This window comes from Erythrolamprus reginae, chromosome Z, assembly GCF_031021105.1.
Source record: "Erythrolamprus reginae isolate rEryReg1 chromosome Z, rEryReg1.hap1, whole genome shotgun sequence".
In the NCBI taxonomy this organism is placed as follows: Eukaryota; Metazoa; Chordata; class Lepidosauria; order Squamata; family Dipsadidae; genus Erythrolamprus; species Erythrolamprus reginae.
The window spans coordinates 143,793,207-143,819,344 of NC_091963.1; the positions used below are offsets into that span (position 1 = coordinate 143,793,207).

General features: G+C 44.9%; 1 protein-coding gene across 1 annotated transcript; it reads right to left on the reverse strand.

The window, feature by feature from the left end:
* Nucleotides 1–4,717: 4,717 nt before the first annotated feature.
* Nucleotides 4,718–24,500, reverse strand: SALL2 (spalt like transcription factor 2). The gene is made up of 4 exons (XM_070729555.1): nucleotides 24,287–24,500; nucleotides 11,078–13,422; nucleotides 6,526–6,969; nucleotides 4,718–5,013 (listed from the first exon to the last, which is right to left on the reverse strand). Exons 1-3 carry the CDS (start codon nucleotides 24,366–24,368, stop codon nucleotides 6,541–6,543), a joined length of 2,856 nt encoding a protein of 951 aa, XP_070585656.1. The 5' UTR covers nucleotides 24,369–24,500; the 3' UTR covers nucleotides 4,718–5,013; nucleotides 6,526–6,540.
* Between the last annotated feature and the right edge of the window lie 1,638 nt (nucleotides 24,501–26,138).

Below are 26,138 nucleotides of genomic sequence, written 5' to 3' on the forward strand. Positions count from 1 at the left end.
ATGAATTAAATAATAAGTAAGTAAGTAAGTAAGTAAGTAAGTAAGTAAGTAAGTAAGTAAGTAAGTAAGTAAGTAAGTAAGTAAGTAAGTAAGTAAGTAAGTTAGTTCGCCATCACGGATGTAGGGTGTTGGCTATTCCTGCCAGCTTTGTATCATCTGCAAATTTGGTAAGTTAGTGACGGCCAGATAGGCAGTGTGTTCAAGGCTAATGTTCACACAATCAGTGTATTGCTTCATTACACTTATGAATCACCAAAACACACCCAACAGCAGTGCTTTAAATTTGCATATCTAATCCAGCTGAAGGACAGGCAAAAGACACAAAGTTGGGAAAAGCAACCAAAAATGGAGAAAAAGGGCCTTTTATTCTATACAGCTAGTCCTCAACTTACGACTATAATTCGTACCAGAATTTCTATTGCTATGTCAGACCATTGTTAAGCGAGTCGCACCCAACTTTATGACAATTGCAGCGATGCATAGTTGTTAAGTGAATCACACGGTCATTAAGTGAATCTGGCTCTCCCCTCCATTGACTTTGCTTGTCTGATGGTCACAAATGGTGACCATATGACCATGGGACTTTGCAACAGTTGCAAATATAGGTAGTCCTCAACTTAACAACAGTTCATTTAGTGACTGTTCAAAGTTACAACAGCGCTGATAAAAGTGACTTATGACCATTTTTCACACTTAAGACGGTTGCAGCATCCCAGTGATCATGTGATCAAAATTCAGAGAGTTGGAAACTGACTCATATTTATGACGGTTTGCACTGTTTTGTCAAGTGGTCCCCTTTTGCGATCTCCTGACAAGCAAGTCAATGGAGAAGCTGATTTAACAACCGTGTTACTAACTTAACAACTGAAATTATTTACTCAACAACGGTGGTAAGGTCGTAAAGTGGGTCAAAACCCAATGTCTCACTTAGCAACATAAATTTCGGTCATATGTTGAGGACTGCTTGTGCCAAGCATCCATATTTTGATCATGTGACTATTAGGCATTTTGCAATGGTTGTAAGTGCGAGGATAGGTAGTAAGTCATTTTTTTTTCATAGTGACTATTTCACTTTGAATAGTCACTAAATGAAACATTGTAGGGCATCCCAGATTTTCTTTAGAGATGAATATGGTAAAGGATTTCCACTGAAGTTCATTTTTGTCCCTTAAATAGAATTTAAAATGTTAAGATATTCAATTTAATAGATGGAACATTAAAGTGTAGCCATAAAATTAGCCACAAAACAGTTGTAGTTGATTGACTGGAGAGTGCGGGCTCCTACATGAGGTAATCCATGTTATGATTGGTTGCTAGATGTAAAGGAGGCGTTTCCCTTCCCCCACCCCCCGCCTTTTTCTTCTATGTGCTCTGTGTGCTGTTTTTTATTCACCTCATAATATAATAATGATGTGCCTATCTGATTGGCTGTAAATATAAATATAAAATACAGTGTTCCCTCGATTTTCGCGGGGGATGCGTTCTGAGGCCGCCCGTGAAAGTCAAATTTCCGCGAAGTAGAGTTGCAGAAGTAAATACACTATTTTTGGCTATGAACAGTATCACAAGCCTTCCCTTAACACTTTAAACCCCTAAATTACAATTTCCCATTGCCTTAGCAACCATTTAGATCAGTGATTTTCAACCTTTTTTGAGCTGCGGCACATTTTTTACATATACAAAATAATGGGGCACCTTGAGTGAGGGGGGGGGGCCTAAAAAAAGTTTGGACAAAAAAAATTCTCTCTCTCTCTCTCTCTTCCTCCCTTTCGCTCTATTTCTCTCCCTCTTTCTCTCTCTTCCTTCCTTCCTCTTTTTTGCTCTCTTTCTATCTCTTTCTCTCTCTTTCTTTCTTTCTCTTTCTTTCTCTCTCTTGCTTTCTTTCTCTTTCTCTCTCTCTCTCTCTTTCTTTCTCTCTCTCTCTTTCTCTCTCTTGCTGAGCTTCGCGGCACACCTGACCATGTCTCGCGGCACACTAGTGTGCCGCGGCACACTGGTTGAAAAACACTGATTTAGATTATTACTCACCATGTTTATTTATTAAAGTTTATTTTAAAAAATATTTATTAAAGGTGGATGAAAGTTTGGTGATGACATATGACGTTATCGGGCGGGAAAAACTGTGGTATTCTTTAATTAATATTTTTGAAAAACCGTGGTATAGACTTTTCGCGAAGTTCGAACCCACGAAAATCGAGGGAACACTGTATATGCATTTATATACAACTTTGTGTGAGTGTCTCTGACACCCATTTGGACACTGGCTGCACAATTCCTAGAGATCAAAGCAAGAACCATTTCAGGGAATGCTACAAAACACATGGAATAGTACTCCATCCAAAATATGATTGTTTTGTTGAAATGTACAAAGTTCATACTCAATTTCATAGGCTCTTTAAAGCAGAATATGGATTCTCAATTTCTACTCAGCGTATCACAGCCTACAATTTTATGGAGCAATGTATTTATTTGCATCCTGCCTTTATTATTTTTGTTATTTTTACAAATAACTCAAGAACCCCAACTCTCTCACAACAACCCCGAGGTGGATGAGACTGAAAGAGTAACTGGCCCAAAGTTATTCAACTAGCTTCCATGGTTAAATCAGGATTTGAACTCGCAATTTCAACTGCACTAGACCAAACTGGCTTGATGATGACTTGACTACAGTTCTATTTCTTTGTTTATGGCTTAATAACAAACATAATTAAAAGTGATACCTTAACTGATCATAACTGAAAGATTCACCAGAAAACTAAACATTCTTTGACATTCTTTGAGATTGTGATCCCCTTATCTAGAGCGCTGGTGAGACCACATTTGGAATACTGTGTCCAGTTCTGGAGACCTCACCTACAAAAAGATATTGACAAAATTGAACGGGTCCAAAGACGGGCTACAAGAATGGTGGAAGGTCTTAAGCATAAAACGTATCAGGAAAGACTTCATGAACTCAATCTGCATAGTCTGGAACACAGAAGGAGAAGGGGGGGACATGATCCAAACATTTAAATATGTTAAAGGGTTAAATAAGGTTCAGAAGGGACGTGTTTTTAATAGGAAAGTGAACACAAGAACAAGGTGACACAATCTGAAGTTAGTTGGGGGAAAGATCAAAAGCAACGTAAGAAAATATTATTTCACTGAAAGAGTAGTGGATCCTTGGAACAAACTTCCAGCAGACGTGGTTGGTAAATCCACAGTAACTGAATTTAAACATGCCTGGGATAAACATATATCCATCCTAAGATAAAATACAGGAAATAGTATAAGGGCAGACTAGATGGACCATGAGGCCTTTTTCTGCCGTCAGTCTTCTATGATTCTATGTTTCTATTTTCAAGACCCCTGGGGAACTTCTATTTGTGCTTTATTCTTTTATTTTCTTCAAGTTTTCCATGCTCCACTTGTGTTGGTTTTCATTATTTTCTCTAAAAAACTAAACTTAAAAGAATCTGGATATCGTTAAAAGCACCACCACCTCCACCTCCAAAAAAAGTACAGTTGCCTTTTTAAAAAGCACCTTTGAGATGACCCAAACTGCAAGGTGATCTAACCAGTCAGTCTTAGAGATCAACCCTGACTGCCTTTAGAAGGCCAGATCCTGAAGATGAAACTCAAATACTTTGGCCACCTAATGAGAAGGAAGGACTCATTGGAGAAGAGCCTAATGCTGGGAAAGATTGAGGACAAAAGAAGAAGAGGAAAGTGAACACAAGAACAAGGGGACACAATCTGAAGTTAGTTGGGGGAAAGATCAAAAGCAACATGAGAAAATATTATTTTACTGAAAGAGTAGTAGATCCTTGGAACAAACTTCCAGCAGACGTGATTGGTCAATCCACAGTCACTGAATTTAAACATGCCTGGGATAAACATATATCCATCCTAAGATAAAATACAGGAAATAGTATAAGGGCAGACTAGATGGACCATGAGGTCTTTTTCTGCCGCCAGTCTTCTATGTTTCTAAGAGGAACGCAGAGAACGAGGTGGCTGGATGGAATCGCTGAAGCAGTCGGCATGAGCTTAAATGGACTCCAGGGGATGGTAGAGGCAGGAGGGTCTGGAGGAATGTTGCCCATGAAATAGCGATGGGGCAGACACAACTTCATAACTAACAATAACAAAAATAATAATAGTAATGGTCACATCTTCCAATTGCCATTTTTCAATTCTCTTTCGCCTCCTTTTGCCGAACCAGAATATGTAATAGTGTTCCCTCGATTTTCATGGGTTCGAACTTCACGAAAATTCCATACCACGTTTTTTCAAAAATATTAATTAAAAAATATTTCACGGGTTTCCCCCCCCCCCCATACCACGGTTTTTCCCACCCGATGACGTCATATGTCATCGCCAAACTTTCATCCGCCTTTAATAAACATTTTTAAAAATACACTTTAATAAATAAACATGGTGAATAATAATCTAAATGGTTGCTAAGGCAATGGGAAATCGCAATTTAGGGGCTTAAAGTGTTAAGGGAAGGCTTGTGATACTGTTCATAGCCAAAAATAGTGTATTTAGTTCCTCATCTCTACTTCGCGGAAATTCGACTTTCGCGGGCGGTCTCGGAACGCATCCCCCGCGAAAATCGAGGGAACACTGTACATTCAAATCATGCATGAAGCTCATTCTTCTCAAAGGAAACCAGATCTCAAAATAAAGTGACCTTCCTTTCCCTGTGGCCAGAAAAAAAATCCCACAGACTCAATCAATCTTTCAAATTTATTTTATTGAGGGAATAAATTTCTCGGCTGGGGCCATTTGGTGTCCTGTTCTACATGAGAGGGAAGTATCTTTAAAAAAAAAAAAAAATCAAAGGTACGAGACAGGGACCATCCTTCCCTACTTCAGATCAGGATCCTGCCTTTTGGCCAACGGAGCTTCAAACTACATTAAAAGTAAAACACTAAAAGGTTGCTAAAATTATATTGAAACCATATCAATTTGCATCATTAGATAGGTTTAGTTGCTGCTGAATACTTGGTCCCTCTTGAGTGGATCGCTCTGGAAGAGAAAAAGAGAGGGTCATAATTAAAGGGAGCAAGTCCGTTCTAAGTTCTCAACTCTTCTGGCCTTGCAACCAAGTCCTTTTAAAAAAAATCATAAAAAGACTCTCAAATTAAGCCGATTGCCGAGCCACGTAGTTTTCTTGGAAACTTGCCACTCGGATTTTTATTGTTATTTTGACGTCACAATCTAGCGTCTAAATTTGAGGTCTCCTTGTGGTCTCCTATCCCCAGTATAAATAAGATCCAACCTTTTCCGGTTTGTCCAATCAATCAAATACAACTGCTGAATTTGAAGCCCTCCATCAAATCTCAGATTCCCAACTTGAACCCAGGCCATGGATGTTCGCAGATTCCCACTCTGAGACCAAAAATATAACCAAACCTGTAAATACTGACCTGGTTTGCTTGCATGCAACAGATTAAACTTTCCACTAGAGTCCCATACAATTAATATACAGGTGATATTGGTGAAGAACAACTTGCCTCCAGAAGTTGTGAATTGTCTAACACTGGAAGTTTTTAAGAAGAGACTGGACAACCATTTGTCTGTAATGGTATAGGGCAGTGATGGCGAACCTATTTTGGTTCATGTAAGACTTCTAAAGTCCCTTCCAACTCATTCTATTGTATTCTGTTCTGTTCCGTTCCATTCCATTTTATTCTAATTCTATTCTATTCTGCCCTTAGGAGCCAAATACAATGAAACAGGTCCAAAGTGAGACTGTTTACTAGTAATGAATGTTTGATCAATGCATGCACATACCCACACCCCTTTCTTATGCATGTCAGCCCCCCTTGGCACCTCGGAGGGCTCAGGGAAGCTTCCTGAAGCCCTGGAGTGTAAAAAACAGCCCAATGGGTAAACTGGAAGTTCAGAAAACAGACTTCTGGCTTGTCTGTTGTGCTGTTTTTGTGCACTCCGGATCTTCAAAAAGCTTCCCGGAACCCTACGGAGTGCAAAAAATAGTACAACGGGTCTGTTTTTCCAAACTTCTGGTTTGCCTGTTGGACTTTTTTTTGCACTCCAGGGCTTCAAGCTTCCCTGAAGTGTCCAGAGGGCAAAATGGCCTTCCACAAGGCCAAAAATCAGTTGGCCAGCGCTGACATAGAATAACATCTTGTGTCCTCCAATATGGCTCCATGTTCTACCTGTGGCACCCATGCCATAGGTTCGCCATCATGTGTATAGGGTTTCTTGAGCAATGGGTTGGACTAAAGTCCCTTCTAACTCATTCTATTGTATTCTGTTCTATTCTGTTCCATTCCAATTCCATTCTATTCTAATTCCATTCTATTCTGCCCTTAGGAGCCAAATACAATGAAACAGATCCAAAGTGAGATGGTTTACTAGTAATGAATGTTTGATCAAACTTCCAATATCATCCACTATCCAAACATTTTGGTAAAAATGCATGGAGATGGACATGCTGGCGAAGGGCCACTCCAATCTCATCATCTTGACCAGGGCCGGTTTCTCCCAAGCTCCATAATCCCCACTACACCTTACTCAGTAAAAGCTGGGTTACTTCTCCCCCTTTCCTTGGTTTTCGGGGACCGTTTCCAAAACAGGGGCTGCCGGCGGGGAAAGGAGCAGCAAGTTGGTCACCGGGGGCTTCTCCTTGGGGTCTGCGGGCACCGCCTTCCCAGGAACGTTGCTCGATCCGAAGAGGCTTTGTGGGGTCACGTTGGGGGAAGAAGAAGAGGAAGATGAAACGACGGAAGCTGTTGTGCTGTGGGCAGGCTTGGCAGGCAGGCCCCCCGAGACGAAGGCGGTATACTGGTTCCAGAAGGAAAGGGGGCCCACCCCGACCAGTTGGGCCGGGATGTCCCGTCCCAGGAAGTCCTGCAGCTTGACTGGGCCCCCAGAGAGCACCGGCAGGGCCCCTTCCAGAGGCAACCGCCGTCCCCGCCGCGCCTGGTTATTGCTCCAAACGTGGCTCCCCAGATGAACCTTTGGAGAAAAAAAAAAGCAGGAGGAAAAGGGAGGTATGGATATGGGGACAAGAGCCAAAGGAAGAAGAGGAATACCCAATATTTTCTTCCCATTTAGGCACTATGGGATGTCATTAAATGCCCTCATCACCTTGAGGTTTGACTACTGTAATGCTCTCTACATGGGGCTACCTTTGAAAAGTGTTCGGAAACTTCAGATCGTGCAGAATGCAGCTGCGAGAGCAATCATGGGCTTTCCCAAATATGCCCATGTTACACCAACACTCTGCAGTCTCCATTAGTTGCCGATCAACTTCCGGTCACAATTCAAAGTGTTGGTTATGACCTTTAAAGCCCTTCATGGCACTGGACCAGAATAGCTCCGAGACCGCCTGCTGCTGCACGAATCCCAGCGACCGATTAGGTCCCACAGAGTGGGCCTTCTCCGGGTCCCGTCAACTAAACAATGTCGGTTGGCGGGCCCCAGGGGAAGAGCCTTCTCTGTGGCGGCCCCGGCACTCTGGGACCAACTACCCCCGGAGATTAGAACTGCCCTTACCCTCCTTGCCTTCCGTAAGCTCCTTAAGACCCACCTGTGTCGTCAGGCATGGGGGAACTGAGACATCTCCCCTGTGCATATACAATTTATGAATGGTATGTGTGTATGTATGTGAGTTTAGAAAATGGGGTTTTTTAAAATGTTTTTAGTAGAAATTTAGATTTGTTATAAATTGTTTTTTGCACTTTGTTGTGAGCCGCCCCGAGTCTGCGGAGAGGGGCGGCATACAAATCTAAATAAACATAAACAAACATAAACTTTGGCCACCAAATAAGAATACAGAGTTCAATGGAAGATACCTTAATACAGTGACACCTCGTCTTACAAACGCCTCGTCATACAAACTTTTCGAGATACAAACCCGGGATTTAAGATTTTTTTGCCTCTTCTTACAAACTATTTTCACCTTACAAACCCACCACCGCTGCTGGGATGCCTCTGGACTTCCGTTGCCAGTGAAACGCCCATTTTTGCACTGCTGGGATTGCCCTGAGGCTCCCCTCCATGGGAAACTCCACCTCCGGACTTCCGTGTTTTTGTGATGCTGCAGGTGAATCCCAGCAGGGGAATCCAAGCAGTGCAAAAACGGGCGCTTCGCTGGCAACGGAAGTCCGGAGGTGGGGTTTCCCAGTGAGGGGAGCCTCAGTGAAATCGCAGCATTGCAAAAACACAGAGGTCCGGAGATGGGGTTTCAAGGACTTTGGTGTGTTTGCGATGCTGCAATTTCACTGATGCTCCCTGGTCACAAATGTGAAAAAATTATTGATTGATTGATTGATTGATTGGAATTTTATGCTGCCCCTCTCCGGAGACTCATACATACAGACATACCATACATTAAATTGTAAAGGCCCAGGAAAAGAGCATCTCAGTTCCCCCATGCCTGGCGGCAGAGGTGGGTTTTAAGCAGCTTACGAAAGGCAAGGAGGGTGGGGGCAATTCTAATCTTTGGGGGGAGTTGGTTCCAGAGGGTCGGGGCCGCCACAGAGAAGGCTCTTCCCCTGGGTCCCGCCAAGCGGCATTGTTTAGTTGACGGGACCCGGAGAAGACCCACTCTGTGGGACCTAACCGGTCGCTGGGATTCATGCAGCAGAAGGCGGTCCCTGAGATAATCTGGTCCGGTGCCCTGAAGGTCATAACCAACACTTTGAATTGTGACCGGAAACTGATCGGCAACCAATGCAGACTGTGGAGTGTTGGTGTAACATGGGCATATTTGGGAAAGCCCATGATTGCTCTCGCAGCTGCATTCTGCACGATCTGAAGTTTCCGAACACTTTTCAAAGGTAGCCCCATGTAAAAATGGTCATAACTCAGTTTTTTCAATGCCATTTTAATTTCGAACGCAAATTGTTGTAAGTTGAGGACTACCTGTACATAAAGGTTGCAGTGTGCCTAAATCATGATCACATGACTGTGAGGATGCAAGGACCGGATGTAGCTTTTAAGCAATCATTAAAGTCATAAGTCAAGGATTATCTGTGAAGACGTAGAACCAGATTCACCAAGGCAGGAAGCAGAACTTTTGAATTTGCCAACATCAGCCATCATTTCAAAAGATGGTTACACAAAACAAGAACAACTTTCCATAAAAAAAACTTGAGAATTGCAATTTGGGCAGACCAGGATAACCTTTGCTTCTCTACAATTACCAGTATCCTTCATTCCAGTTATCTTTTTGGCCAAGCTGGCTAATCGGAAGCAATAAGCTGACGTGAAAATCACATAATATCTTTCCAAACAATTACATTCTGCAAATTTCTTCTGAAGTCAGACTTGTGCACAGGAGTAAACCTGTGCAGAGGAGTAAGGAAGGCAAGTACACAACTGACATGGTTGTCCCACAACTCAAAGAGAAACTGGACATGCTTTTCTGTTGTTCAATACTGGTATGAGAAGCGAGGTCTGGCCTTTATTTCAATAATGAGAGATGAAGAGATAAACCTCCAGGTGGCCTCAACGACTCTTTAAAAAGGATGCAAGTGACCAGCTGTCCTTAAGGAGTATCAATCCTTCCGTTTCCCACCATCCAGTCAGAACCGAAGAAGCTTCTTGGATGAGAAGCAAAACAAAGAAAAAAAATATATCAGAAAGTCCAGTTGCCTCTTGAAAAAACACCTTTGGGATTCCAAGTGGCCTCAATGACTTTCTAAAAGGATGAAAATGACCAGCTGTCTAGAAACATAGAAACATAGAAGTCTTACGGCAGAAAAAGACCTCATGGTCCATCTAGTCTGCCCTTATACTATTTTCTGTATTTTATCTTACAATGGATATATGTTTATCCCAGGCATGTTTAAATTCAGTTACTGTGGATTTATCTACCACGTCTGCTGGAAGTTTGTTCCAAGGATCTCCTACTCTTTCAGTAAAATATTTTCTCATGTTGCTTTTGATCTTTCCCCCAACTAACTTCAGATTGTGTCCCCTTGTTCTTGTGTTCACTTTCCTATTAAAAACACTTCCCTCCTGGACCTTATTTAACCCTTTAATATATTTAAATGTTTCGATCATGTCCCCCCTTTTCCTTCTGTCCTCCAGACTATGCAGATTGAGTTCATGAAGTCTTTCCTGATACGTTTTATGCTTAAGACCTTCCACCATTCTTGTAGCCCGTCTTTGGACCCGTTCAATTTTGTCAATATCTTTTTGTAGGTGAGGTCTCCAGAACTGAACACAGTATTCCAAATGTGGTCTCACCAGCATTCTATATAGCGGGATCATAATGTCCCTCTTCCTGCTTGTTATACCTCTAGCTATGCAGCCAAGCATCCTACTTGCTTTCCCTACCGCCTGACTGCACTGTTCACCCATTTTGAGACTGTCAGAAATCACTACCCCTAAATCCTTTTCCTTTGAAGTATTTGCTAACACAGAACTGCCAATACAATACTCAGATTGAGGATTTATACTCTACAAGGAGTATAAATCTTTCCATTCCCCACCATCCTGTCAGAGCTGAAGAAGCTTCTTGGTTGAGAAGCGAAACGTCTTCAAAAGAAAAACATAGAAAGTCCAGTTGCCTCTTGGAGAAAAAGCACCTTTGGGATATCCATCACCTGGATGACAGAGAATCGCCATAGACAATGAGAGATGAACAACACAAGAAGACCCAAATGATCATCAGAACAAGCCTACACTGGTAATTCATAACTTATCACCATTCGTTTAGCAACTGTTACAATGACACTGAAAAAGGTGATAATTATTTTTCACATGGGACCGTTGCAGCATCCCCATGGTGACATGATCAAAATTTGGAGGATTGGCAACTAGTTCATATTCATGACAGTTGTAATGTCCCTAGTCATATAATCCCCTTTTGTGACCTTCTGCCCAGCATAGTTTAATGGGGAAGCCAGATTCCTTTAACAATTGTGTTACTAACTTACTTATTATGTCTTCAAATAAAAATTAGATAATCCAAAAGAAGAATGTAGCCTTGCCTACCCCACGGTCGTTTCTAGAGGGCGACAGAAATCACACGAGGGAAGATACAGTACCTTCCTAAAACCACAAGGGGGCAGAGGAAGTCAGATGTCCCTATCTCACCATCCTGATTTCTTACCTGGGGATGGGCAGTCATTGCATGTTTGCGCAAGGCTGCCCTGTCGGCGAAGGGCTGTTTGCAAATCCCACAGATCAGCACTGGTTCCTCTTTGGCTTGGCTGCCCTGAAGCTGTTGCTTCTCAGATGGACCTTCTCCACCTTCTCCTTTGTCCTTATCTGGTTCTTCTTCTACCGGGGCAGTTCCTCCGTCTTCTTCCATATCGGCCTTCTCTTCCCCATCCTTCAAGGGGCAGAGAGGGCTTTGGGGCCCCAGTGGGGAGGAGGACAGTGCTCTAGATCCTCCCTCTTCCCCCTCGGGCTGCCCCATCTCCTCCCCTTCCTTAGGAGGACCCAGAACCTCAGGGCTGGAGATCTGCTCTGCTTTTTCTCCAATGCTTTCTACCGAGTCTTCGTCGGTGGGTTCCTCTTCTTCCTCCTCCTCCTCCTCTGACAGCTCCTCCTCCTGAGGGACAGGCGGCTGCTCCTGTGGCTTCTCCCCTTCTCCCAATTGGACCCCCTCTGGGGCTGAAGGCTCAGGGAGGAGAGCTCCATTGGGAATTTGCCCACCCAGGTGCATTCGGACGTGCTGTTGGAGACTCACAGCATTGGTGAACTTCTTCTGACAGATGGGACAAGAGTTTTGTGCTCGGGCTGAAGGGCTGGTTTTGTGGGCCACAAAGTGAGCCCTCAGGTTCCCCCTGGTGGAGAAGGCTCGCCCACAGACCTTGCATTTGAAGGGGCGTTCGCCCCCGTGCTGCCCATAGTGAAGTTGCAGAGCTCGGGGACAGCTGAGGACCCTCAAGCAGATGACGCATTGATTGGGCCCTGAAGATGACATAGAAGATGACATCGAGGAGCTGGCTGTGGATGGGGCCATGCCCGAGGAGGACGAGGATCCTTGGCGGTCGATTTTCTCTACCAGCTGCTGGAGCTTGGAGGTCTCCGAGGGAGAAGCTTCCAGGACATAGGGGAAGGGTCCCATGGCCGGGCCTGCCTTGAAGTGATTGGCCAACAGAGCCCAGCTGGGCAAGGCCCCCACGAGCTTCCCCAGCTGAAGACGGGCCCCTTCCGTCTCTGATTCAGGAGGGGTGTTCTCGTCCCCCTTCCCTTTGGCTTCCACTGCCTTCATGAGGACCAGCTTGTTGAAACTGGGCAAAGCTTGAGCAGCAGACGAAGGAGCCGTTCCAGATAGCAGGCTCAGGCTTTCAGTGGCGCTCAGAGCCTTGCGCTCGGCCACAGGGAGGGCCCCGTGCTCCTCCCCAGAGTCGGCTTTCTCAGGCGGCACAGACATGCCGTAAGGGAGCCCCGAAGTGGTCAGGACGTAGTCTAGATGCTCCGGGACTGGGTGAGGGTTCATCTGGACATGGGGATACTTCTCCCGGTGTCGATGGAAATGGACCTTGAGGTTGCCGCGGGTAGTGAAACGATTGCCACAGATGTTACACTTGTAGGGACGCTCGCCAGTGTGGGAGCGAAGGTGGATCTGGAGGGCACTGTCACTGCCGAAGATCTTCCCACAGAAACGGCATTTGTGGCGCCCGCTTGGTTTCTCACCTTCCAAGTTGGATTCTCCTCCTCCTCCTCCACCACCTCCCCCTCCTCCTCCATTCTTCTGTCGCAAGAGTCCTGGAGATGTGGCCTGCTCCAGACCCCGGGCAGTCCCTAAGCATTGGGCTGCCAATACACCTGTGGCCGTAGGGAATGCTGGGGCCAGGAGCTGCTCAGCTTTGGGCACTCTGGTGCCACCAGGGAATGGGTGGTAGAGATGGAAGAACGCCGGCTTGGGCACATCTGGAGAGGCGGACACCTGGCTCCTCCCAGGTTCAGTTTTGATAGAAAAGACAGGCAAAGGGGGCTTGGGTGGGGCAGAGGCCACCGGGGCAGATTCCGTGGTGGAGGCCGGAGCCCCGACCTGCCCCCATGAACTCAAGAGCAACACCTGGCGGCAGATCTGCTCCGTCATCTGCATCTGATGGAGCTGCCGTTGTTGCAGAACACGCAACTCTTCCAAGATGAGAGGGATGTTGAGATGCCCGGTGGAGAGAGTGGTGGTGGTGGGCAGGGTTGGGGGTGGTGGAGGAGGGGGACGGGAAGAGGTGGGTTCTTGGCTTGGCTCGGTCATCAAGGGCCCAGGTTCTACATCCATGCTTGGAGAACTTTCAGGGTGGACTTCAACGGAAGAGGAGGATGAGGAACAGACACTGGAGTGCTCCTGGCCAGTGGTGGAAGCGGTCAAAAGGCCGGCCGAACTTAGGGCTCGCTCTGAGAAACAGGTAGTGGTGTGAGAAGATAACTGGGAGGGGTCCTTGAAGATGATGTGACAGGAAGGGCAGGAAAGGGGGCTGGAGTCATCCCCAGTGTCTCCTGAGAAGATAGAAGAAAGAAAAAAGAGAGGAAGGAGATGGAGTTAAGTTGCTGGAAGTTGGTTATTTATTTATTTATTCGATTTTTATGCCGCCCTTCTCCTTAGACTCAGGGCGGCTTACAACATGTTGGCAATAGCGCTTTTTAACAGAGCCAGCCTATTGCCCCCACAATCCGGGTCCTCATTTCACCCACCTCGGAAGGATGGAAGGCTGAGTCAACCTTGAGCCGGTGATGAGATTTGAACCGCTGACCTACAGATCTACAGTCAGCTTCAGTGGCCTGCAGTACAGCACTCTACCTGCTGCGTCACCCCGGTTCCAAACGTCCGCTACTCTTTCTGTGAAGTTATACTTTCTAAAGTTACTTTTGAACTTCTTTCCTGTCAGTTTGAAGCTATGCCAATGGTGATTTGTATATAATTTTGCTACTGGTTCTCACATATGCATGGTTCAAAGAACCGATCGGAAATAGGGGCAACCCACTGCTGAGCTATGCCTTCGTGTTCTTGCTTAGTGTTCAAAATACAGTGGTACCTCTATTATTATTATTATTATTATTATTATTATTATTATTATTATTATTATTATATTATTATTATTATTATTATTATTATTATTATTATTATTATTTATTGGATTTGTATGCCGCCCCTCTCCGCAGACTCTACCTAAGAACACCTCTACTTAAGGACTTTTCTAGATAAGAAAAGGGTGGTTAAGATTTTTTTTGCCTCTTCTTAAGAACCATTTTCTACTTAAAAACCCAAGCACGGAAAAATTTCCCAGGAAATTTGGGAGCGGCACAAAGGTCCGGACAGTTTCCTGCCATTCCTCCTGGGTTTCTCTCTCTGACGCTCGCCGCCCCAGAGTCCCTCTTTTTTTTTTTAAACCTTAAAGTTTTGGATTTTTAAAAATTCCCCTCACCTCACCTTCTTCCTTCGGCAGCGACTGACATAGAAACATAGAAGACTGACGACAGAAAAAGACCTCATGGTCCATCTAGTCTGCCCTTATACTATTTTCTGTATTTTATCTTAGGATGGATATATGTTTATCCCAGGCATGTTTAAATTCAGTTACTGTGGATTTACCAACCACGTCTGCTGGAAGTTTGTTCCAAGGATCTACTACTCTTTCAGTAAAATATTTTCTCATGTTGCCTTTGATCTTTCCCCCAACTAACTTCAGATTGTGTCCCCTTGTTCTTGTGTTCACTTTCCTATTAAAAACACTTCCTCCTGGACCTTATTTAACCCTTTAACATATTTAAATGTTTCGATCATGTCCCCCCTTTTCCTTCTGTCCTCCTCCTCTTCTTCCTCCTCCCACCGAAAATTCCGAGCTTTTATTTCTTTCCTAATGGGTTTGCACGCATTATTTGCTTTTACATTGATTCCTATGGGAAAAACTGCTTCTACTTACAAACTTTTCTACTTAAGAACCTGGTCACGAACTAATTAAGTTCTTAAGTAGAGGTACCACTGTACAGGAAATTCTCGACTTACAACAGTTCATTTAGTGACTGTTAAAAGCTACAGTGGCCCTGAAAAAAAGCGACTTAGGATCTGTTTTCACATTTAGAATTTTTTTGGTAGCCCTATGACTGAATCAAAATTCAGACACTTGGAAATGACTCATGCTTATGACAGCTGAAGTGTCCCAGGCTCATGCGATCCCCTTGTGTAACCTTTCGAACGGCAAAGCCAACAGGAAAATCAGATTCACTTAACAATCTACTTAATGCCTGCTGTGATTCACTTAAGAACTCTTGCAAGAAAAGTGGTAAAATGGAGCAAAACTCATTTAACAAATATCTTCTTTAAAAACAGAAATGTGGGACTCAGTTGTGGTTTGTAAGTCAAGGACTACTTGTACAGTGGTACCTCTACTTAAGAACACCTCTATCTATCTATCTATCTATCTATCTATCTATCTATCTATCTATCTATCTATCTATCTATCTATCTATCTATCTATCTATCTATCTATCAGATTTGTATGCCGCCCCTCTCCGCAGACTCGGGGCGGCTAACAGCAGCAACAATACAATGTAAACAAATCTAATATTTAAGTTTAAGTTAATTTAAAACCCCAATTTAGAAACCAATCATACATACTAACATACCATGTATAAATTTTATAAGCCTAGCAGGAGGGAAAGTCTCAATTCCCCCATGCCTGACGACAGAGGTGGGTTTTAAGGAGCTTACGAAAGGCAAGGAGGGTGGGGGCAACTCTGATATCTGGGGGGAGTTGGTTCCAGAGGGTCGGGGCCGCCACAGAAAAGGCTCTTCCCCTGGGTCCCGCCAAACGACATTGTTTAGTTGACAGGACCCGGAGAAGGCCAAATCTGTGGGACCTAATCTACTTGAACTTTTCTAGATAAGAACTGGGTGTTCAAGATTTTTTTGCCTCTTCTTAAGAACCATTTTCTACTTAAGAACCTGAGTCCGGAAAAATTTCCCAGGAAATTTGAGAGCGGCACGAAGGCCCGGCCAGTTTCCGTTCCCACTTTAATCCTGGCCATCTCGGGCTTTTCTGGGCTGCCTGAGGAGCCTTTCGGTGGTGCTTAAGGAGGCTTTGGCACTCCAGAGTGAACAGAGCATTTTCCTTTCTCTGGGCGCTTGGAGAGGAATAAACCTCTGTCAGCGCCCAGAGAAAAGAAACGCTCGGTTTGCTCTGTCCTCCTCCTCTTCTTCCTCCTCCTTCTCCCACCCAAATTCTGGGCTTTTATTTCTTTCCTAATTGGTTTGCATGCATCAATTGCTTGTACATAGATTCCTATGGGGAAAATTGCTTCTACTTACAAACTTTTCCACTTAAGAACCTGGTCATGGAACGAATTAAGTTCGTAAGTAGAGGTACCACTGTACTGCCTTCTAAACCTGATTCAAACCCTTAATACATTTTAAATGTATTTAACATATTTAAAAGGCTGCTGTTCCAGATTACCAGACTTACACACTTTTGCATGGTACTTCCTGTATATACAACCACAGTTCATTTAATGACCATTCAAGTTACAATGGCACAAAAGTGTCTTACACCTGTTTTTCGCCCATATGACCATTTTAGCATCCCCCTGGCCACATAATTGACATTCGGACAACTGACTCATATTTATAACGTTATAGCGTCCCTGAGTTTATGTGGTTCCCTTTTCTGATCTTCTGACAAGCAAAGTCAATGGGGAAGATTCACTTTAAAAAGTGTGTTACTAATTTAAGAACCGCACGGAATTCACTTAACAACTGTGGTGAGAAAAATCGTAAAATGGGACAAAACTCACTGAACAAATGTCTCCCTAACATTTATCCAGAAAGGTTTTGGGCTAAAATGTTGTTGTAATTCGAGGACTACCTGTATACAATATAGATAGGAGAAGCACAGTCATCAGTGGTAGGATTCAAATGATTTAACCACCGGTTTGCCCAGGGTCAGGTTGGCTGTTGTGGGTGGTATGGCCCAACCCTGTCATCCACCTCCACCACATACAGTGTGGGTGGGAAAGTATTTAGTCAGACACCAATTGTGTAAGTTATCCCACTTAAAAAGATTCGAGAGGCCTGTAGGTAGACCTCAACCATGAGAGAGAACATGAGAAAACACATCCAGAAAATCACACTGTCTGATTTTTAACGAATTCATTTGCAAATTATGGTGGAAAATTGTTCTGTCTGGGTGCCCCCAGACTTCAACACCAACTGGAAAAAGCAGCCAGACACGCTGGTAAAAGCAAAAGCACTTTATAGTTTAAAAAATAAACACAGAGAAAAACCTGTTCTTCCCAACAGGCAGGCTATGAGACTTCACAGCAGAGTCCTGATGGCCAGACAATACAGCAGACTTCTTGCTGGCACACCCACCACTGTAGAGAATAAGACCCACACCTTTTCCCCCCAAGGTTTCAGTATTCAAAGTCACAAACCAGAATTCCAAGACGCCAAAGATCACAGCCAGGTCCCAGGACTCCCAAAGATAATACTCCACAAGCCAGGAAGGGTGGGTCTGCCTTTTCAGCCTTTCCAGAGAGCACCACACCCAAACCCAGCTGTTGCCTCTTTAGTGCTGAAAGTATCTGGCTAATTGTCCCCTTCGTTGTGTTGCTCTTCTCTGCCGGAGATCGATTATTGCTTGTGCATTTTCATCTAAGGAATCCAGGCTGCTTGCTGGGGAGAGCTCTCTCTCGGGGGACTCTGGCTGTCCTCCCTCTCCCTCAGCCTGAGATTCCTCCTCCCCGTCTGCCTGAACCTCCTGTTCCTCATCCTCCCCCTCTGAGCAGGAAGCCGGCAGAGGATCAGCCGTTCCCTGAGGGGCCTCAGACGGAATCACAACAAAAATAAGTATTTGGTCAATAACAAAAGTTCATCTCAATACTTTGTTATATATCCTTTGTTGGCAATGACAGAGGTCAAACGTTTTCTGTAAGTCCTCAACAAGGTTGGCAGACAATGTTGCTGGTATGTTGGCCCGTTCCTCCCTGCAGATCTCCTCAAGAGCAGTGATGCTTTGGGGCTGTCGCTGGGCAACATGGACTTTCAACTCCCTCCAAAAGTTTTTTATAAGGTTGAGATCTGGAGACTGGCTAGGCCACTCCAGGGCCTTAAAATGCTTCTTACGAAACCACTCCTTCGTTGCCCTGGCGGTGTATTTGGGATCATTGTCATGCTGAAAGATCCAGCCATGTTTCATCTTCAGTGCCCTTGCTGATGGAAGGTGGTTTGCACTCAAAATCTCACAATACTGCCCCAAAACATGATGTTGCCAACCCCCATGCTTCACAGTAGGTATGGTGTTCTTTGGATGCAACTCAGCATTCTTCCTCCTCCAAACACGACAAGTTGTGTTTCTACCAAACAGTTCTACTTTGGTTTCATCTGACCATATGACATTCTCCCAATACTCTTCTGGATCATCCAAATGCTCTCTAGCAAACTTCAGACAGGCCTAGACATGTACTGGCTTAAGCAGGGGGACACATCTGGCACTGCCGAATCTTGAGTCTCTGGCGGCATAGTGTGTTACTGATAGTAGCCTTTGTTACGTTGGTCCCAGCTCTCTGCAGGTCATTCACTAGGTCCCCACGTGTGGGTCTGGGATTTTTGTTCACCGTTCTTGTGATCATTTTGACCCCATGGGATGAGATCTTGCGTGCAGTCCCAGATCAAGGGAGGTTATCAGTGGTCTTGCATGTCTTCCATTTTCTAATTATTATTATTATTATTTTATTATTATTTATTGGATTTGTATGCCGCCCCTCTCCGGAGACTCGGGGCGGCTAACAGCAATAATAAGACAGTATACAATAATAATCCAATACTAAAAACAACTAAAAACCCATTATTATAAAAACCAAACATACATACAGGCATACCATGCATAAAATTGCAACGGCCTAGGGGGAAAGAGTATCTCAGTTCCCCCATGCCTGGCGGCAGAGGTGGGTTTTAAGTAGCTGCCAGAGTTGATTTTTCACATCAAGCTGCTTGCCTATTGCAGATTCAGTCTTCCCAGCCTGTGCAGGGCTACAATTTTTTTTTCTGGTGTCCTTCGACAGCTCTTTGGTCTTCATCATAGTGGAGTTTGGAGTTTGATGGTTTGAGGTTCTGCACAGGTGTCTTTTACACTGATAACAAATTCAATCAGGTGCCATTACTACAGGTATTGAGTGGAGGACAGAGGAACCTCTTAAAGAAGAAGTTACAGGTCTATGAGAGCAAGAAATCTTGCTTGTTTATAGGTGACCAAATACTTACTTTCCACCATAATTTGCAAAGAAATTCGTTAAAAATCAGACAATGTGATTTTCTAGATGTGTTTTCTCATGTTGTCTCTCATAGTTGAGGTCTACCTATGCTTAAGCAGGAATGGGTTCTAAATGCTGTTACTACCTATTTGTCTCCGTGCCTATGTGTGGTGTAACTCTTCTGCACATTTGCATAAGCGCTGCAGATGAATTCTGCTGCTACCGCTACCGGTTCACAGAACCGAGCCAAACTGGGAGCAAGCCACCACCGGGGCTTAGATCTTGCCAGCGTGACTGTCCTGGAAACAGCAAAAGACCGGCTCACGGTACCTCTGCCAGCGAAAACAGAGCTCAGTTTTTTGCCAGCGGAGTGTTGCAGGAAGCTGTTGCAGCCAAAAACGGAGCTTGGGAGCCTGTTTTTGCTGGTACAGCACTTGGGCTACCCACACATGCCCCTGGCATGAGTGATGTCGAGCTGGCCATGTCCCTGTTTTCCCAATTGTGATCGTAAGCCAAGGGCTACCTATAATTCCCCAGATTTTTACCCACGGGGATAAAGCCATGTATGTGGACAGCAACGGGTTGTGGAAAGCTGGCATCGACTCTCAAAGCCAGACAATCTGTCTCTTCTGGCATGGCCACTGTCTTCTGCTGGCATACTGCAACGTATAAACACCGAGAGGTGCAGATGGAAAATTTCCTTCCGCCAGAGGCCCTCCTGACAAACAATACATCTAACCGATGTAATGTGATGCGGCAGTTAAAAAGATACCCTCCATTGCTTAGATTGTTATCTGGGCTGTGCCCAATTCTGGCAAACTGTACCTTCTTTGGGGAGATGGGGAAACTAGAGACAATGGAGAGATCTCCCTGCAGATCGGGAAATCCATTCTTGTGAAGGTCAGTTCCAAGATCTAGGTCAGACCTAGCTTGGAAATGATAATGGGGGCAGTGGGAAGGATCTCAAAGGCTGTCCCTTCGCTTCAAAATCCCATTTGGTCACAAAAATGCCAGCAGGAGCAGTGTGTTTAAAGTGAAAGAAGAAAGTTGAGTATTAAATGATAAACCATCCTGCCACTATACATGGAATTTAAAAGCAGGATTAACCCTGCTGTGCTGTTCGGGTCTGTGAGACCCAAAATCAAAGTTTGAGACCCTATAAAAAATTTTCCCTGCATATCTGAAACTTGAAATTTCATGACTTTTCATCATTTCAGGGGTTCTCTATGGGAATTTTTTTTGGGGGGTGGGGGGTTTCTTTCTTGCTGGAAAAAAAAAGTCACACTTGTACTGTTCCCTAGTCACCCTGACTTGGACTGAAAATTCTTCATCTGAAGTGCTTATGTTTGGTCAATTTGAAAACCTTTTTCACTTGGAAAGTAGTCTGAACATTTCTGCACACAATGATATGAAAATTGAACTGAAAAGAATTATGCATGTTGCTTTATTTTGATTACAAAAGGCAGACTCCCCCCTTTATTTGTGAACTTTTTTTTCAATTTATAGATAGTTTAGCTTGCAAAATGTGTTTCCACTGGGAAACTAGTTTGAACATTTATGAACGTAATTGAACTGAAAAAATTGAGGCTTATATTTTTATTTTGATCAAAAAGCCCCTCCCCCCCATTTTTTCTGAATTTCATGTCAATTTATATTTTTTTAGGCTACAGATCTCTAAGGAATTTCCCCCCAAAAGTTTTGATATACTAAATTGAACATTCCTGATCATAAGAAAAATAGAAATGAACTGGAAAAAATGATTCTTATTTTTTACTAAAAACAAGTATGTAAGTTTGAAATTAACAGCATAATTTTTATATAAATTGAAATAATTGAACAGTTCAATTTTCATATCATTATGTTCAGAAATGTTCAAGCTACCAATCCCACACCAGGTTTAGTAAAATAGAATGCATTTTGCAAGCAAAACTATCCATAAATTTAAAAAAAGTTCACAAAAATGGGGGGGGGCGCATTTTATCAGCAAAATAAGCCAATAAGCATTAATCTTTTCATTTCAATTTTCATTTCAATCTGTGCAGAAATGCTCAAACTTGTTTCCAAGTGAAAAAAGGTTTCAAAAAGACCAAATATAAATACCTAAAATGAACAATTTGCGGTCTGGGTCAAATAGACCTGGGAACATAACATTTATTATTCATAACACTTGTAGTGTTCGGGTCTATTTGACCTAAAACAAAAAAAAATATTTTAGATACTTGAATTTGGTCTTTTTGAAAAGTTTTCTCACTGGGAAACAAGTTTGAACATTTCTGAACATAATGATATCAAAATTGAACTGAAAAAAATTGATGCTGAAAAAATTAAAACAGTGTGTGTGGGGGGGAGACTTTTATGTGCAAAATAAACAAATATGCATCAATTTTTCCAGTTCAATTTTCATATCATCATGTTCAGAAATGTTCAAGCTACCAATCCCACACCAGGTTTAGTAAAATAGAACGCATTTTGCAAGCAAAACTATCCATAAATTGAAAAATATTTCACAAAAATGGGGGGGGGGCAATTTATCAGCAAAATAAACCAATAAGCATTACTTTTTTCAGTTCAATTTTAATTCCATTGTGTGCAGAAATGTTCAAACTTGTTTCCAAGTGAAAAAAAGCTTTCAAAAAGACCAAATATAAGTACCTAAAATGAACAATTTGCGGTCCGGGTCAAATAGACCCGGGAACATGACATTAGGGAGTTTTTTCGAACAGCACAGCAAGGATCTAATGGCCTGCCTGTACTGTATTGAAGATAGCATATGTATTGAAGATGGTATATTTTTGTTCTGAGTAATTGGACTAGAACTTTTCAACCTTGGCAGCTTTAAGATGTACGGATTTCAACTCACAGAATTCCCCAGCCAACAAAGCCTAGATACCCATTTTCCGATAAAATCTAGAATCTCACATGACAAATCTTTCTCAACTTTGGCTATTCTGAAGATGTCTGAGCTTCAACTCCCAGAATTCCCCAGCCAGCCATGATTGCCTAGGGAATTCTGGGAATTGAAGTCCATGCATCTTATAAGCCAGTGGTCCCCAACGTTTTTTCCACCAGGGACCAGTTTCAGCAAGACAATTTTTCTATGGCCCAGTGGGGGCGGAAAGGGGCGTGGTTGGGGGCGGGATTAAGCATGGGGGTGCTGGTCCTCCCCGCCCCTCTTTCCCGCCATCGTCCTGTGGCCGGCAGAACCTGCCTCCCAAGCCCTCTTGCCCAGCGGGAGCTAAGCGCTGGAGAGAGGGGGTCAGGCTGGCCCTCCTGCCTCCCCCCAGCCAAAAACGCAAAAGCGCCCCGCGGCAGAAGCCAAAAGTGGCTTGAGCCTCTCGGTCTTTCTCGCCCCTCTGTCCCATCCATCGTCCTGTGACCGGCAGAACCTGCCTCCCGAGGCCTCTTGCCCGGCGGGAGGCGAAGCGCTGGAGGGAGGGGGTGGCGGCATGAGGACCGGCAGCTGCTGACTCCACGGACCGGTGCAACATGCCCCACGGCCCGGTACTGGTCCGCGGCCCGGTGGTTGGGGACCCCTGTTATAAGCTACCAAGGCTGGAACCACAGATGACTCACAATTCTAATGTAACTCTAATTCAAATCTGGTTTCCCAGTTTGCTCAAACCGGTGGGGTCCTCCAGATATAACCAGCACCTGATCCCAGGATCCCCCAGCCCACTAGCACATAGAGAGCCATAGGGGATTTTGGGAAGCGTAATCTAACACGTCATTTGAAGAAGCTTATTGGCCTGGCCTTTTAAAACTTCCTTTCCAGACATTTGGATCACCCTCAAGGACTGATCCTCCTGCCATTTTCAAATGTATGTATTTATTTATTTATTTAACATATACACATTAAACATAACATATACAAGACATATCCTTGTATATGTTATGTTAAAAATAACATACAAGATAGCAGGTATTGGTATAAACATAAACATAATTTCCTCAACACTGTCAGACTTTCTACTAAATCTGCACTTCTATTCTACTTTTTTTCCTCATCATTCCTATCACCCATTTCCTCCCACATTGACTGTATGACTGTAACTTGTTCCTTATATCCTAAGATTTTTATTAATATTGCTTCTTCATTGCTTATTTGACCCCTATGACAATCATTAAGTGTTGTACCACATGATTCTTGACAAATGTATATTTTATTTTATGTACGCTGACAGCATATGCACCAAGACAAATTCCTTGTGTGTCCAATCACACTTGGCCAATAAAAATCTATCTATCTATCTATCTATCTATCTATCTATCTATCTATCTATCTATCTATCTATCTATCTATCTATCTATCTATCTATCTATCTATCATAAATACAGATATGAGGAGGACAGTAGGAAAGGGATGGTAGGCATGCTGGTACTCTTATGCACGCCCCTTAAAATTGGGGGTCCTTGAGCTAAGCTTTTTGTATGTTGGGGTGGGGAGAGAATGAGGAAAGAGAGAAGGCGGGGGATGCCAGCACAGCAAAATGGTGATTCTGCCTTTACGAACATTCAAAGATTAGGCCAACCGGAACCAGGTTTCTAGCCCTCATGGTTTGATCTTTCAAAAAAAAAAAAAGCAGCAGGGAAAAGATGCCAAAGGCGGGCAAAGGATGTAAAGAAGCAGCATCGCAATTTTAGGAAACCAGGATCTCCTCCGCCACCAACCAACCTCCCCCCCCCGACAGTTGTTTGCGGGTTTCTAAACCCGGTTAAGCAACAAAACCTCATCTCCGCCTTTCTCGCAGATCCGCTTCTGGGCGCATCCTAAAACAGGAGGCAGGCGGGGGTGTGGGGAACGCCAAGGGGGTCTCGGCTCCGTCCACCATATTGCTGCCACCCCCACCCCACCTTCCTCCAGCCGCGTATCGCGTGCTTTGGGGATGTGGGGAAGCGTGGGGAGGGGGGGAAAGACAATGGAAAGGACCCCGGAGAGGAGAACCAACGGAGCGCGACTGGAAGGAGAGATGGGGGTGGGGTGGGGGAGGGCAGAAAGACTGGCCTGCTGGGGGAAAGAATGGGTCAGGGGGTGCCCGGGGACCCCTCTCCATCCCTCGCCCCCTCCCCGCTCTCCCCTCCCTCCCTCCCTCCCCGCCGCAGCCCCCCTCCTCCCCACCTGCGGGCTCCGCCATGCTAGCGTCAGCCGCCGATGCGCCCGCGCCCTCCGCCGGCTCTCCACGTCCTCGGGGGCTGCTCATCTCGGCCGCTCCCGGAGGAAGAGGAGGCGGCGGCGGCGGCGAGAGAGATCGGCGAGCTCCCCCCACGGCTCTGCAGCAGGGACCTCTGGTGTCTGGAGGGCGGCTGTCGCCGACGCCGCCAGGAGCCTGCGCGGGGCGCCCCCGTGCGCCGCGGTTCCGGAGCGCACCTGGAGGAGGAGGAGGGAGGGGCCGATAGAGAACAGGAGGGAGAGGGGGAAAAGCAAGAGGCCAAAAGGATGGCGAGGAGGAGGAGGAGGGAGGGAGCAGTTGATAACAGGAGGAGGAAGAACAGGAAGCTGAAGGATAGGGAGGAGGATGGTGTGATGGAGTGGAGGAGGAGGAGGAAGAAGAAAAAAAAGGGAAAGGCCAAATGGTGGTGATGAGGAGGAGAGAGGAGAACGGGAGGGAGCAATGGAGAGGAGGAGGAGGAAACAGAGGAAGCCGAAGGATGTTGAAGAGGAGGAGTGTCAATGATGGGTAGTAGGAGGAGAAGGAGGAGGAAGGATGGTGAAGAGGAGGAGGGAGAGAGTGATGGATAACAGGAGGGAGAGGGAGAAAAGCAAGAGGCCAAAAGGAATGGGGAGGAGGAAGATAGGGAGGAGGAAGGAGGAGGATGGTTTGATGGAGTGGAGGAGGAGGAGGAAGAAGATGAAGAAAAGGGAAAGGCCAAATGGCAGTGATGAGGAGGAGGAGAGAGGAGAAGGGAGGGAGCAATGGATAGGAGGAGGAGGAGGAGGAGGAAACAGAGGAAGCCAAAGGATGGTGAAAAGGAGGATGTCAATGATGGGTAGCAGGAGGAGAAGAAGGAGGAAGGATGGTGAAGAGGAGGAGGGAGAGAGTGATGGATAGCAGGAGGGGGAGGAAGAGGAAGAAGAGAAAGAAGAGAAGGATGCTAGTGGAAAGGAGGCGGAAGAGTAAAAAAAGAGTAGGAGTAGAAAGAGGATGATGGAGGGAGTGTTAGGCAGAAGGAGGAGCAGGGAGAGGAAGAAGAGAAAGAGGAGGAAGAGGAGAAGGAGGAAGGGAGCGATGGATAGCAGGAGGAGAGGAGGAAATGGAGGAAGAGGTTGGAGGGAATTATGGCAAGGAGGACGAGGATGGAGGGAGTGATGGACAGGAGGAAGAAGCTGGAGGGAGTGGTGACAAAGAGGATGAAGAGGAGTAGTAGTGAGGGAGGGACAGGAGGAGGAGGAGGAATAGAAGTAAGAGGACGTAAAAAGAGAAACATGGAGGGAATGGTGGCAAGGAGAAGGAAGATGGAGAAGAAAGAGGAAGAACAGGAGAAGGAGGAGAGAAGGGAACCTGGATAGGGCAAGAAAAAGAAGAAGGATCAGGAATCTGCTTAAAGGCTGGTTTTGCCTTCCCATGCACGTGCTGCACAAATCCAGCTGACTACTGGAAGGTGACCATTATTCCTGCATCTTTGGGCATCCCAATGCCCTCTGTGCCATCTATAGGGCCAGACAAGGGATGGGTTGCTCCCAGTTTGGCCCGGTTCTGCAAACTGGTAGCGGGACGCTTCTGTGCATGTGCGCAAACCGATAGCAACAGGATTTAGAAATCACTACTGGGCAAGACGTCTCTCTTTCTCTCCGGCAACTTAACTGCGAGCTGCAATGATCCCAAAAGGTGCTTTTCTCCAAAGAGCCAAGTGGACGTTTTGGATTTCTCCCACCCCAAGACCATTCACTTCTCGCCCAAGAAACCTCTTTATTTCCAACTCACTGGGGGCGAAGGGGTGCAGGGTTGAGTGGGGAAACAGAAGGATTTATG

What these genes read in the sequence shown, in the direction of transcription:
- SALL2 (XM_070729555.1), bottom strand. Translation starts at nt 24,368, where the DNA reads ATGAGCAGCCCCCGAGGACGTGGAGAGCCGGCGGAGGGCGCGGGCGCA. An exon ending in TAGCATGGCGGAGCCCGCAG is followed by an intron (nt 13,423 to 24,286) that starts GTGGGGAGGAGG and finishes CTATCTTCTCAG; the next exon opens with GAGACACTGGGGATGACTCC. An exon ending in CAATGACTGCCCATCCCCAG is followed by an intron (nt 6,970 to 11,077) that starts GTAAGAAATCAG and finishes TTTTCTCCAAAG; the next exon opens with GTTCATCTGGGGAGCCACGT.